The 14,809-nt window shown below is 36.4% G+C and overlaps 1 protein-coding gene and 1 pseudogene across 1 annotated transcript; one reads left to right on the forward strand and one right to left on the reverse strand.

Annotated features, from left to right (window-relative positions):
• LOC18593096 (cytochrome P450 78A7) lies at positions 1-1,889 on the forward strand. Its single transcript, XM_007020145.2, has 2 exons — positions 1-993; positions 1,085-1,889. Exons 1-2 carry the CDS (start codon positions 1-3, stop codon positions 1,694-1,696), a joined length of 1,605 nt encoding a protein of 534 aa, XP_007020207.2. The 3' UTR covers positions 1,697-1,889.
• On the reverse strand, positions 7,529-14,560 carry LOC108663045 (annotated as a pseudogene).

Consider the following 14,809-nt stretch of genomic DNA (forward strand, 5'->3'; position numbering starts at 1 on the left):
ATGGGTCTGGCTCCAATTTCTATTGACAAAACCTGGTGGCTCTCTACACTCCCAGCAGTTGTAGAAACACAGAACTTGCTTGATGGTTTCGTTTTATTTAGCATTTTCGTGGCAGTTCTTTTAGCTGGGATATTCACTTGGGCTTCATCCCCTGGAGGGTTAGCCTGGAAAAATGGCAGGAACCAACTAGGTCAGGTCCCAATCCCCGGACCTAGAGGCCTCCCCCTGTTTGGCAGTTTATTCAGCCTAAGCCACGGCTTGGCTCATCGAACTCTTTCCTGCATGGCTTCAAGCCAAGCCGCCACTACCAAGCTCATGGCTATTAGCCTTGGATCAACTCCTGCCGTGATCACATCCGATCCCCAAATTGCTCGTGAAATCTTGACTTCTCCTCACTTTGCCAACCGTCCAGTTAAATCATCAGCAAAGAAGCTAATGTTTAGCCGAGCCATTGGCTTTGCTCCCAATGGAACTTACTGGCGGCTTCTACGAAGGATTTCATCGACTCATCTCTTTGCTCCAAAGCGCATTGCGGCCCATGAAAGCGGTCGCCAGATTGGCTGTGATGCCATGTTGTGTGCCATTGCTAAAGAACAATCCTTCAATGGAAACGTTTCTTTACGTAAACATCTTCAAGCTGCTGCTCTTAACAATATAATGGGGACAGTTTTCGGTAAAAGATACGACTTGATAGAAAATAATGATGAAGCTAAAGAGTTGCAAGAGATTGTAAGAGAAGGGTTTGGCATATTGGGTTCTTTTAACTGGTCGGATTATCTGCCTTGGCTGAGTAACTTTTATGACCCTTTTCGAATCAATGAACGCTGTTCAATTCTTGTTCCCCGAGTGAAAAAACTTGTCTACCAAATCATTGAAGAACACCGTTTCAATCAGTCAAGAAATGCCGCTGACAGTTCTGATTTCGTTGATGTGTTGCTATCCTTAGATGGCGACGAGAAACTCAAGGACGAGGACATGGTAGCAGTCTTGTGGGTCAGTATATTCTTATATATTTTAAGGTTTCTTTGCAAAATATAATGAGTTAACTTAGCGAGTTAGCTTTTGTTTTGTTGGTTGCATCCAGGAAATGATCTTTCGTGGTACTGATACAACCGCACTTTTAACTGAGTGGATCATGGCGGAGTTGGTACTGAACCCTGATATTCAATTCAAGCTTCACCAAGAGCTTGTTCTTGCTGTAGGAGACATAACCGTGACAGATGCTGATGTGGCTAAATCACCGTACCTTCAAGCAGTAGTCAAAGAAACCCTAAGGTTGCACCCACCTGGGCCCCTCCTTTCATGGGCCAGGATGTCCACGTCAGATGTCCACCTCAGCAATGGCATGGTGGTCCCTGACGACACGACAGCCATGGTCAACATGTGGGCCATAACCCATGACCCAAATGTCTGGGAGGATCCACATGTTTTCAAGCCAGAGAGGTTTCTTGAAGGCGGAGCTGATCAGGTAGATGTGAGGGGTGGTGATTTAAGGCTTGCACCATTTGGGGCTGGCCGAAGGGCCTGCCCTGGCAGGAACCTAGGGCTGGTGACCGTGGGCCTTTGGGTGGCTAGGTTGGTGCAACATTTCAAATGGGTTCAAGATGTGGCTAACCCAGTTGACTTGACCGAGGTGCTTAAGCTGTCCTGTGAGATGAAGAATCCTCTTTGCGCCGTGGCTATTCCAAGAGATTGACTTGCAACTTGCTGAGAGTCATGAGACACGGGTAAAGAATAAATAAAACTAATTAAGGGATGGTCAATCAATTAGATACATCATGTATTTTATGTTGGCTTTTGCTTAATTAACTAATTAATTCTATGTCTCGTTCGCGTGTTATCTCGTAAACTTGTATTGATCGTTGCAGTTTAATATTATATATATGTATCCAAACTTTAAACTAGTGATATTCATGTCCCTTTTTAATCTATTTTTATACTCAGTTACTAGTTCAACTCTCTCTCTCTCTCTCTTGTAATTTTTCATTTCGTTAACTTTAGGGTACAAATTCATTGAGATTTGATGTTTGTATTTAAAAACTAAAAATTGTGACTTGAATCCAATGAGTGACACATACAAGGTAGTATATTTTTTTTTTCAATTTTTGTACAAAACCTTGTACCATATTAAAGTAATGTTCTATATGGAAAAGTAACAATCAATAGACGCATGAGAAGAAAACATGGAGGAAGCCAAGCCAAAATGTATGTACTTTTGAAGTGGGGACATCGAAAGTTACGTTCTGTTTTCCTCTTTCAGCACAAGGTATTCATAAGACTTAATATGTGTGGTATGTGTACCAAGTCAAATTTGGTAATCTGTTTCATTGAAGGTCTTTGGGTTTAGGTATGCATTGGAAAGTTGAAGAGTTTGTCCAGCTTATATATATTGACAATAGAACTAAGAAGAATTCCCAACATTCTGTTCAAGTTGGAACTTCTGAGGCATCATCTATTAGTTTTCAGTTTGTCAAAGCTTTTAAGGAGGCCTGTTCTAGATGGCCAATACGTGTATGAAGCATTCTTTTCTATTGATGGGGAATTTTCTACTTCTTTTTCTTTCTTTTTTTATTGAAAAGGTGCTAAAATTGATTTTATTAAAAGACGAAAGAGATACAAAGACCCTAACGCATGGTTAGGAATCATAATAGATATTATAATAGACCCTAACAGCGAGTGATCGGGCAAGTTGAGTCCAGGAAAATTTATAGCCAAGCAAACCACTTAGCGGATGATTTAATAGAAAGGGGCACAATAAAAAGGAAGACTTTTTTCCTTCGTGGAATTTTAGAGAGATGTTAAAATCAAAAGGTTGCGGTGAAATTGTTTTGTTCTACTCGATTGAGTAGAGATTGAGCATGATTTAGTTAAATAGGTATTTGATTTTTATGATTTTTGATGTTGGCATTAAGGATAAATTCATTAACCAAAGACGACCAGATCCTTCCATGTCGGAATTTATTTTCAATTACATTAAGGATAAATTCCATTGAGTAGTCTTTCGTTTAAGATGGACTTTTTGTTATCTTAATCATTCTAGAAATAATGACAAGCATAATACGTTTTCATTGCACTTCTTGATCTCTTGATTTATTCTTAAATTGCTTTTCTCTCAGGCTAAATATCTGCCTATACCTATCTAATTTCATCCATCTTCAGGTCTCTAAATGATAAATATGAAGATAATCATGAGAACAATCTACAATTTTATTTTGAAAGTCACTTAATATTGGTGAATTAGATGACAAAGAGAATATAGATATCTATCACTTACCTCTTGATTTGTTAAGATTAGTCAAACAAAAAGAGAAATAGATAGCTAACATTCAAGAGTCCCCAAATCTGGTTAATTTGGGAAATGTTGAAACATGGAAGAAAGTTAAGGTTAACACATCACTCTTTCTTGGTGAGAGGATTACTACATTAAATACGTGGATGCACTTGCATGGTCATATCTAGATATACCTGGTCTCAATATTGATGTTGTTATTCATAAGCTACAACTGAGATTGCAATGCAAACCAATCAAACAAAAGTTGAGATGTACGAGACCAGATATGTTATTAAAAATTAAGGAAGAGGTGAAGACATAGTTTGATGCGAGATATTTAGAAGTGCCCATTGCCTCATATGGACATATTTGAAGCAACATTGTCAAGCATTGTTTGTTTTCATTCATGGATGGGATTTTTTTTGGCTATAATCAAATTAAAATGTCACGTGAAGGTATGGAGAAGACCACGGTTATAACCATGTGGGGAATTTTTTGTTACAAAGTTGCCATTTAGATTGAAAAAGGCTAACGCGACCTCCCAAAGCCATGGTAACTCTTTTCCATGATATGATGCATAAAGAAATAGAGATGCATGTTGATAATATGATTGCTCAATGTCTAGAAGCTATTTGAGAGGTTGAGGAAGTATCAACTCGAGTTGAACCTTGCCAAGTGCATTTGGCACTACATCAAGGAAACTACTTGGATTCACTGTTAGTGAGAAAGGGATTGAGTTAGATTTGGACAAGATGCATGCAATTCAAAGTTTTTGATCTCTGCGCACATAAAAAGAAGTTAAGGAATTTTTTGGGAGGTTAAATTATATTGCCCGTTTCATTTCTCGACTCACATCCAAATGCGATTTTATTTGTTAACGCGATTTGTTAAGATTAATTAAATTTACATGTTAACATGACATGCCAACATCCATGTGGTACTTAGAAATAGTAGCACATCTTTAAGCAGAAGAAGTTTGTCATTGATTGGATGGATAAAGGAGAATTAACTTAGAATATGGGTCACACAAGCAAGAAAGCCATACGCACACGTCCTGTTGTCTGATAGCTACTAAGAAGAGTAATAGTTAAGTAAAGTATTCTAAGGCATTTAGAATGCTTTCCATATTTAAGTTTTTCTTACTTGTTTATTGCTTTGCTTACGCAACAAGTAAGCCTAGATTTTAGGACATTTATTTTTATGTCATTTACTTTACTTGCAGTACAAAGAAGTTTAGGATTAAAATACTTCCTTACTTACTTTACTTGCATTACAAATAGGTTTAGGATGGACTATCTCTATAAATAGTCCATTTATATTTCATTATAAAATTGAATAGGGTTTTCCTTGATTCCATTATTTTGGGACATTGTAAAATTGAGCAAAGTTTTTCTATCTTTATTTTTTTAAGAAATTTTATTTTTAATGATATTAGAGGAGATTCTTAACCTAGTTTTTTTTCTTTTCAGCCATGATGTTGATTTGGTTGTGGTAAAGTGATGTCTTTTCTCAGTGATTTGTTCTCTTTCGACTGCTTTGGCGCTGTACGTGATGTTATTCATTAGCAACTTTAGTGTTGTACATGATTTATTCTCCGTTAGCTATTTCAGTGCCATATATGATTTATTCTCCATCGGTTGCTTTGACACCAAACATATTTCTTCCCCATTTGTAGCTTCAACATAACATGTGATTTGTTCTCCATTGATAGCTTTGGCGTCGCACATGATTTGTTATATTGTCAGTTAACCATCGAATGAAGATTTTGATATTTTTTTAGGAAGGACCACTTTCATATTGTGTTTCGTATAATCTGATATGTTTTGCTATGAATGCAATATATTCTAGCGAGTTGATTATTCATACACATTTATGATATAAATGAGTTTATGCTTCAAGAAGAAATTGAGTTGAGTGAGCAACTATAAAGGGTTTGTTTCCTATTGCGAATGCGCAAAACATGCAATTGGTATTGAAATCCTGTTTTACTTGCGTCAATCTAATCATCCAAGGTTAGAAGTGTTCCCGAGACAACCAATAAGAAGTTGTCTTAAACGAAGCCATAAAACCATAGGGGCACAAATCAACCCTAGGGTGACATCACTTGGTGACCCATCGATAATTAGCATCGGGCCACCATCGATTGGGGGTTTCTAAACACCTCGTATACTTGTAAAGCCAAGCTGCACCAGCAAGGCATACTCAAATGAGCCCTATAGCATATGTAGTAAGAGTGCAAGAAGATTACACACTTGAGTGCTGCACATGCAGAAGGAGTGCATATAAGCCATGTACACCAAAAGCCTGCACGCTAAAACAGCTTGTGAACCCAGGATGCACAATAGTGAGTTATGCACATCACAACCCTATGGCAAAAGGAGCTGTACGCAATATAGTTGCGTATACTTAGGGTACACACCTACGATATGCTTAGAAGAGGTGCACACAAGAGCTGTATGAGAGTGCCACGCACAACAGGATAGCCCACCTTTGAGCAGTACACAAAGGGACTTTAACCGAGAAAACCACACACTTGAAGGCTTCGCACCAGAAGGTCTTGTGTGAGAGTGTTGCACACACCTAAGGCCCACCACCCTTGGGGTGCACATCATCGAGCGGCAAGCATGCTGTGTTAAGAAGTCCAGCACAAATCTAGGCCACCAACAAGAGAGCCATCCACACAAGTCCCACATAGACAAAAAGCAGCAACAGCCTACACATGTCTAGAAAATATAAACGTCTTAGGCAACCACACTTTGATGCTGTCATACGAATTCTTTGATACTTCAAAATGAGCCTAGAGAAGGCACTTGGTTGAGAGCAGTTTCAAACTTTGTTAGGCACATTAGGCATTTTCAATCTTCATGACCCAACTTGAGGGAGAGTAAAGGAGAATTAACTTTAGGATATGGGCCATAGACGCAAGAGAGTTGCACGCACACAGACCGCACAAACAGACGTGAATAAGACAACCCGCATGAAGGGGGTTAGATGGCTGCTAAAAAGAGTAGCAGCCAAGTAAAGTATTTTAAGGCATTTAGAATACTTTTCATATTTAAGTTTTCCCTGTTGATTGCTTTGCTTACACAATAAGTAGCCTAGTTTTTAGGATATTTATGTCATTTACTTTACTTGTACTCCAAAGAAGTGTAAGATTAAAATACTTTTTTGTTTAATTTACTTACGTTATAAGTAGATTTAGAATGTACTATCTCTATAAATAGTCTCTTTATGTTTTGTTATAAAATTACATAGGATTTTCCCTAATTCCATTGTTTTGAGATGTTATAAAACTAAGTAAAGTTTTTCTAACTCCATTCTTTTAATACATTTTATTTTTCAATGACTAAATGGAACTTTAAGTTAAGAATTAAAAGGGGTTGAGAACTTTTGATCAAATACCATAGAAGGTCATTAACCTGTTAATGGCTAATGCTGTGGGGATTATCTTCCCCAAGCTCATCTTTGTCTAATTTCCTTTGTTTACAAGCTTTCGCCCCTCCTTAGCAAAAAAAAAAAAAAAAAATCCTAATGGTACTTCATTCCTATGTACCTTTTCATGTGAAATTTTTAACATGAAAAAGATTAAATAAAAAAAAGCAAAGTTATTGAAAATGAATAAGCAAATAAAAGAAAAGAAATCAAAATTTCTTGATTTCATTTTCTGTTTAGAAAATATATTTATTCCGTTTCAATGCAAATAAGCAAAAGTGTTACGTTTTTAAGTGAATAAAATCATCACCTTTTCTCATTGTGTTTTCTTTCTCTTTTCTTCCTTCTTGCAAAGGACACAATCTGGCATTAGAAGAGCACTAAAAGCAAGAATTAGCTTTCACATGCATATGGCAAAAACAAGAATTGGTTAGCCGTACTGCAAAACCGGATATGACCTTGCTGGAAACAATCTGGCTTGTATGGTCCAAGCATAACCTCGCCAAGTGAGTTTGTTACTAGGCTTGGTCGAATTCTAAAACAACTTATTTAATAATATAATTGGGGTTGGGTGCTACATTTCCCCCTCTAAAAGAGCCTAAAAAGATATTCTTTTGTGCACAGATTATTTGAGACCAAGCTTTTCTTATTGGTGGCATAAATAGTAGACTAATATACTGCTAGTACTATTAATTAAATATACTAGCAGATGTTCTTACATGACCATAGTTCAAATGACATTTTTGATTGCAAAATTAGGACCTAGCCAAAAAAGCAAGATAATAGAAAATATGATCAAGGAGAAATTTCAACACAGCTTTATTTTTAGCAAGGTGGCAGGTCTATTGGTGGGGGTAGTAACCTCTCTCCTAGGCGGTCTCCATCTTTTACAATGAAAACAGTCTTCATCCCCCACGCATGTGCCACTCTATATGGCAATGCATTAACCAAACTCCTACATTGCACCTAAACAAATTAGTAACACTAATAATATTACAATTATTAATTATCATTATCATGATGACAATGTAGATGACTAAGCCACGTACCCAGGTTATCTGCCTTGAATTTGAAGGTGGTCCAGCCATTGAAGTGGGGGATCTTTGGGGTTATATTTTAAAGGATCCTTGGATATATTGAAATTCCCCGATCCAGATCCAACAATATAAAAGTTGTAACCATGTAGATGAAAGGGATGATCAATCCTAGAAATCAAGTTTGTCCCTTGAAGAACAATTTCCTTTATGGAGTTGTAGTCTAGAAACATCACCTCCGTTGCTCGCTTTGGTATATCTAGGTTCAATGGAAGATATTTTGCTGTGAAATTGAAAATAAATGGTGGCATACTTGGAAAATGGTCTCCATAGACCTCATTGGCAAGCTAATAGTAAGCTTGGAGTAGAACAATTGATGGATCAATAAAGCTTATGTTGTTCATGCTAACAGCAAAGCTTGTTTCATTAAGACTTGCACAAGAGTTATTGACTGGGCATGGGAGAGTGTTGACAAAAACTGTGATAATTATTTGAGTTTTGATGTCTAATGGGACATCGATTGGGTGGTTTCTATTTGCTAAGCTCTTGAAACCCAAAAAAAAAAAAGCTACGTTTGTATCATTGTAGAAAGGAAGAGAAGGCAAAAAATGAAAGAGAGTTGGATTGTATTGTCCTCTATATTGAACTATTACTGTGGTGGTGGTGTTATCAAAAGGAATATAAATATTACTAGAATGAGCCCTAGCAGCCATGTAATATCGGTCCAGTTTTTGATTGGCATACAACAAGGCATCTAGGGTCTGTCCAGGAGAAATTGTAATGTATTGTTTGCTAAATGGCTTTGTATAGCTACCATCAACTCTTAGAACAGTGAGATTATGTTTCTTGATGGCGAAAAAGAAAATGATGTCCATAGCAGCATTTATCAAATGCAGTAGATAAGTTTTGCAGCGTTCCATAGTTAGCTTGAATGTACCTGCATATGTAATTTATTAAGTAACAAATTTCAATATATGCACCTAGCAAGAGTAGCCAGTCCTTAATTTACCACCTTCAATTGATCAAATCTCGATTGATGTATAATTATATATCTCCCACCACCATTAATTTCCAATATGGAAAACAAGGCCATTGCAGGAATAATATTAGTATTGGCCTAAATGGGTATAAATTGGAAGATATAAGTTGTTGGTTTGGGTTGATATGTTCATGAGTTCAATTTTTAACACAAGTCATCTCATTAGTAGGTACTTTGATGCTAAAAAGAAGAAATTACTAGAGAAACAATACCTTGTTTTGAGCATGGATAAAGGTCACCGGGCTAACCATTTATGATAAAGGCATCAAAGATATCAAGATTCCTTCCTGTCTCATACAATTCCAGGAGAACCAGTGTTGTATCTTTTTTCCACCATTCAACTATATGACAACAAGTAGCAGTATAATTAGCTATTTCTTCTACATCGATCTTTTTCTTCTATGAAGAAATTAATTTTCGTCTATTTTTGTACCCTGTCTTCCAGCCAACATAAAGAATTTTGTACCTAATTTTATGGGAACTTCTGCATCTAGCTGTGGAAAAGGGTACCTAGTTCCAACCTTCGGATAGATGATAATAGCCCCATAAATAGTAGCCTTTGACTAGTCACTGTGGGCATGCCATCATAGGTAGACCTGTCAATATGGGCCTGGCCCATTGGGCCGACTTAGTTTTCATTAAATATGGGGTGGGTTGGGTTGAAAAAATTTTGGCCCATATTTAAACCAGGCTTAGGTGGGCTAGCTCGGTTGCTTAGGGGGCTGACCCGGGTTGAGGCAAGCCAGCTCGACGGGCCACAAAAAAAAAAAACCCTACGGGGCACAAAGCCACAGGCTATGGGTAAAGGGTGGGATTTGATCTGGTCATTTGGGTTCTCCTAAGCCTAACCGCCTGTTGCTGCTGCCTAAGCCTAAGACCCACCTGAGTCCCGACCCTTTACATCCGGCATTCGACCGACGTCCTTCCTCCCATTCCATACGGCATCCGATCGACGTCCTTCCTCCCATCCTATCCGGCGTCCCATCCTCCCATTTGGCATCCTCATTCCATCCGACATCCGCCATCTCTCCTTTTCGCCTTTCGCTGTGTCACTTGTCGGTTTCATTGCTCCCATCCGGCATTCGACCATCACCCATCCGCCATCGGCATCGGCAGCGCATCACCCAAGCCCAGTAACCCAAGTGAGTCACTTCAGGTTTCTCGCCTTCTCCCTTGTCGGATCGATTTGAGTGGATCTAGATCTGTGCTTGAAATAATACCTGTTCTTCTGCCATTGTTTATTTATATAGTAGTTGTGAATTGTGATAGCAGTTTGTGTTAGATCGATCTAGCATCCACGTTTCCCACATTTGTACTACTATTAGATTCGGTCTAAATCAAACATTTGTTTGATTTTAGAATAACAGGCTATGCTAAAAGAGGCTGAGAAATTTGTTTAATTATGTATGAGACATTAATATGAGAAAAATGGAAGATTTTTGGGTTAATTACATATGTTTCTCGTTCCTTGATTTACGTTTTCTTCATATGTTATAAGTTTCATTTCATTTGTAGAAGTTGGTCAACACAAGTTGGTAACATTTCAAGCTAGTTAATGTGAATAGAATATTCAATTCTCCTTTTCTAGTTTTGTTCATAATTAGCTAGTAGTTAGTTGTAAATTTAAAGCTAGTAAAATAAATAGGAATCTTGAGATTGAATGTGAAAACAGAAGGTACGTGTAAATGGAATATTAAGCATAGAAGAAACGAAACAGGTAATTGTCTCGAGCAAGCGTAGCACCCACCCACGTGAGGAAGAAGATTGAAGGAAAAGGAATTACAAGTCAAAGATTCCAACAGCATGTATCTTGTTCACACTTAGATTTCATTTTTCCAATCCAAAGACAAAGATGCTTCTCTTAATCCTTTTCACACCCCAAAATCCACCACCTGTTTGGTTTTGACTTGGTTTGCAGCTGGCAAGTTTCTCCCAACTTTGCTTGCTTGTTGTTAAGCCAATGCTTAAACCTTAAGTTGAGCCGTCTTTAATTTAGCCACCTTCATGGCTCCATCCTCACCGCTCAGAGACTAGCTTGAAGCTCGTTTCAGCTAGGCTATTATTTTAGAATAACAACCTCTTTTAGACTAGACATGATTTGTTGTTACCTCTTTTAGTCTTTTAACACATTTTAGCATCCACATTTGTTTGGTCAGAATTCAATATCGACTTTAACATCGGACGACAAAATCATGTCTAGTCTAGGAGAGATGTTTTGGGACGTGTAACTTTCCCTGTTTGAAAAATCAAATGGAATGCCCAACATATTGCAATGGAACCTTGCAATGTATAATACTCATAAATGAATTCTCTATATTTATTGCTTGAAGTGTTTGTAACTAATGTTTTAATCTGTAAATTTTATTGTCACAGAACAAGTTATAGGATTTATACGGTTTTCTCCGATTTTGGAGGGTGAAGTGGAACCTTGGGGAAACTAGCCCTCTATTCTGGTAAATTTCTTTTTGCATACTATAAAAAAACACAATGAGATTTTAGTTTTAAATGCTTATCTCTGCTTGTAATTCCTACAAATTATATTAGCTTTATAATTTTACTAAAGAATGAATAAAATTAAATCTACAAGATGAATATGATAGTTTATGTAAATTTTTAATAATTTTTATTCATATTTATGTTATGTGAAGGTAACGGTGATGGATCAATCAGTTGAAAATCGTATATATGTTGATGATGATGTGAACATTTTGAATGAGGATGAAATTCCTTCTCAATCTCATATATCTGAATCTGAACAGTTGAATAAAAAGGCCAAAAAAAAACTTCAAATGTTTGGAATTATTTTACTAAAATAGGCAAAAAGCAAGATGGAGTAGAAAGGGCAACTTGTAACGGTTGTAAAACGGAGTATAAGGTTAGCCCTAAACCTGGTGGCTCTAATTATGGCACTTCACATTTGCGTCGTCACATTGACACTTGTAAATTCATTTCCTATTTTAATCCACATCAAATGCTAATGGATTATGAAGGGAAAGTAAAGGCTAGAAAGTTTGATCCTAGGATTTTACATGACATGCTTGCTGAAGCCATAATTAAGCGTGACTTGCCTTATACTCTTGTTGAATATGATAAGATTAGAGCTTGGGCTCAGTATATAAATCCCAATTGGTAATGCCTTCTAGAAACACTATTGTATCTGATGTCCAGAGAATTCATTTGAGAGAGAAAGAGAAACTTAAACAAGCTATGGCCAAGATACCTAATAGAATTTGTTTGACTTTTGATGTATGGACAACATCTACTTTTGAGGGCTATATTTGTATGACTGCTCACTTTGTCAATGAAAATTGGAAGTTATGTAGCAAGTTGCTCAACTTTTGTCGTATGCCTCCACATACTGGAGTTGAATTAGCTGCTACTGTATTTGATTGTTTGAAAGAATGGGGAATAGATAGAAAAGTTTTCTCTCTTACTTTAGATAATGCTTCTGCTAATGATAACATGCAAGGTATCTTGAAAGGCCATCTTCATTTGCAAAGTAGCTTGATTTGTGATGGTGAATTTTTTCATGTACATTGTTGTGCTCATATATTGAATTTGATTGTTCAAGAGGGCATGAAAGCAGTCAATGAAGCATTGTTTAAAATTAGGGAGAGTGTGAAATATGTAAAGGCATCGGATAGAGGATGAAAAAATTTCAAGAATGTGTTCAACATGTTGGTATTGATGCAGGTGTTGGGTTACGTTTGGATGTGTCAACTAGATGGAATTCAACATATTTGATGCTTGAAAGTGCAAAATATCAAAAGGCTTTTGCTAGTCTCCAATTTGTTGATAGAACTTATAAATATAATCCATCTGATGAGGAATGGGGGAGAGCAATGATAATTTGTGAATTCTTGGAGTCCTTTTATCAGACCACAAATTTGATATCTGGTTCATCTTATCCAACTTCCAATTTGTATTTCATGCAAGTTTGGAAAATTGAATCAATTTTAAATGAGAATTTGTATAATGAAGATGAGGTTATCAAGGATATGTGTCAAAAGATGAAAATGAAATTTGATAAGTATTGGAAAGATTATAGTGTAGTGCTTGCATTTGGAGCTATTCTTGACCCGAGGATGAAGCTTGATTTCTTAAGATTTTGCTATTCTAAGATTGATGCTTCTACTTGTGATGAAAAGTTAGAAAATGTGAAGACAAAGTTGTACGAGCTCTTTGAACAATATGTAAGCAACGCTTGTGCATCAAGTAGATCTTCTCGTTCAACGAGTAATTTGCCTAAGCAAGCTAGAGGGGAAACTAAATGGAAGGGATCGAAGATCTTTAGTGTAAGTTTTGTGTTTTTCCTTCATTTTATTACATAAGAATTTATGTTACTTTATTTATGTTATGATAATTATTTTTTTGTTTATATATTTAAAAATTGTAAGAGTTCAAGATGTTTCAAAATGAAACAATTTCTATTGCTGGAAAGTCTGAGTTGGATGTTTATTTAGATGAGGCAAAGCTTGATTATGAGGTGTTTGAAGATTTGGATGTGCTTAATTATTAGAAGGATAATGCTAAGCGCTTTCCTGATCTTTCTATTATGGCACGAGATGTATTGAGCATTTCGATTACTACGGTAGCATTAGAGTCTGCTTTTAGCATTAGTGGTCATGTTCTCACCAAGTTTAGAAGTTCCCTCCACCATGAAAATGTTCAAATGCTTGTTTGCACAAAAAATTGGTTACATGGCTTTTCTTTAGCTACCAATGGTATTGTTTATTTTATATATTTCAATGTCTTTAATCTTTATTTATTAAATTAATAATTTTAGTTAAAATCAAAACTCACTATATCTTTTTTTTCCATGATAATGAATATTAGATGATGATGATTCAGAGTTGGAGACATCATTGCTATCCAAACAAGACTCAAATGTTTTAATTGAGGATGAAGATTGAAAAGAACATAAATTAGTCTTGAAGTTTATAAATATTTGATTATGTACTTATGTAGTTATGTTAATGGAATTGTAGTTTATTTAATTGTGTTAAACATTAAAATTTTATTTATATTTGATGTAGTGTATTTGCTTATTTATGTTTGATGTAAATTATTTGTTTCTAACATATTTTTATTATTCAATTTATGTATTAAATTATTACATAATTTTATTAATAAAAAGTTAATTTTTTTTGAATAATATGGGCTGGCCCAGCCTGGCCCTTGGGCTAGCAAGGGCTGGGCTGGGCTAGGGATTTGTCAGCCTATATAAAATATAGGCTGGCCCGGCCTAACCCATATTTTTTCAGCCCACAAGGGCTAGGGTCGGGCTAGGCCGGGCCAGCCCATATTGACAAGTCTAATCATAGGGTCCTTTCCTTCGTGGAAAATATAATTTTTTGCCTGAACATTCTTCCAGGTTGCATTGGGCATTACGTGATATATTCGAGACCATCTGACCATGGATACCTAGGCTGTTGAACTCCATGCCTGCAAAGGAATTACAGAAACAAGATGATTTGCTTTAAAAAAGTGAGTAACAAACCAGAAACTTGAGGCATTTTTCAACACAATAAAAATGGAATTATTTCTTTAACTTGACATACCAGTGACTGGTGATGTTGTATTTCCCTTCGTTATAAACGTTGACAGTAACTGTTTCTCCATACCAAACTTGTAAAGTTGGTCCTGGAAATTATCCATTTACCTTTAAAATCTTCTTTGTACTGTAGAGTTTTGTGTATGAAGCTTCTTTAACTTGCAAAGATGGGTATTAATGTAAGGAAGGTGGCATCACCGAGCATAAGATATACAATGTGAGGATCCCATGCCAAGAGTACCAAAGGACTGATATTAAGCACTTACCATAAAGTCATATTCGTCTGTAGCTAGGGAGAAATGTTGGTCGTGACAAAATAGAAACCAAAGTATTGGGAAAAGATAGCTTTTCTTAGGTAATACCATTTTTTTTTTTGTAATAGAAGAACTTTGGCAAGAACCCTACCACTATACTTGCATGGAATTTCTTAAGGATTTTATATACAACTTAGTGAGGAAGAGCATTAATTGGTGAAATTG

The sequence above is a fragment of the Theobroma cacao genome, chromosome 8 (assembly GCF_000208745.1).
Source record: "Theobroma cacao cultivar B97-61/B2 chromosome 8, Criollo_cocoa_genome_V2, whole genome shotgun sequence".
In the NCBI taxonomy this organism is placed as follows: Eukaryota; Viridiplantae; Streptophyta; class Magnoliopsida; order Malvales; family Malvaceae; genus Theobroma; species Theobroma cacao.

What these genes read in the sequence shown, in the direction of transcription:
- LOC18593096 (XM_007020145.2), top strand. Translation starts at nt 1, where the DNA reads ATGGGTCTGGCTCCAATTTCTATTGACAAAACCTGGTGGCTCTCTACA. An exon ending in ACATGGTAGCAGTCTTGTGG is followed by an intron (nt 994 to 1,084) that starts GTCAGTATATTC and finishes GGTTGCATCCAG; the next exon opens with GAAATGATCTTTCGTGGTAC.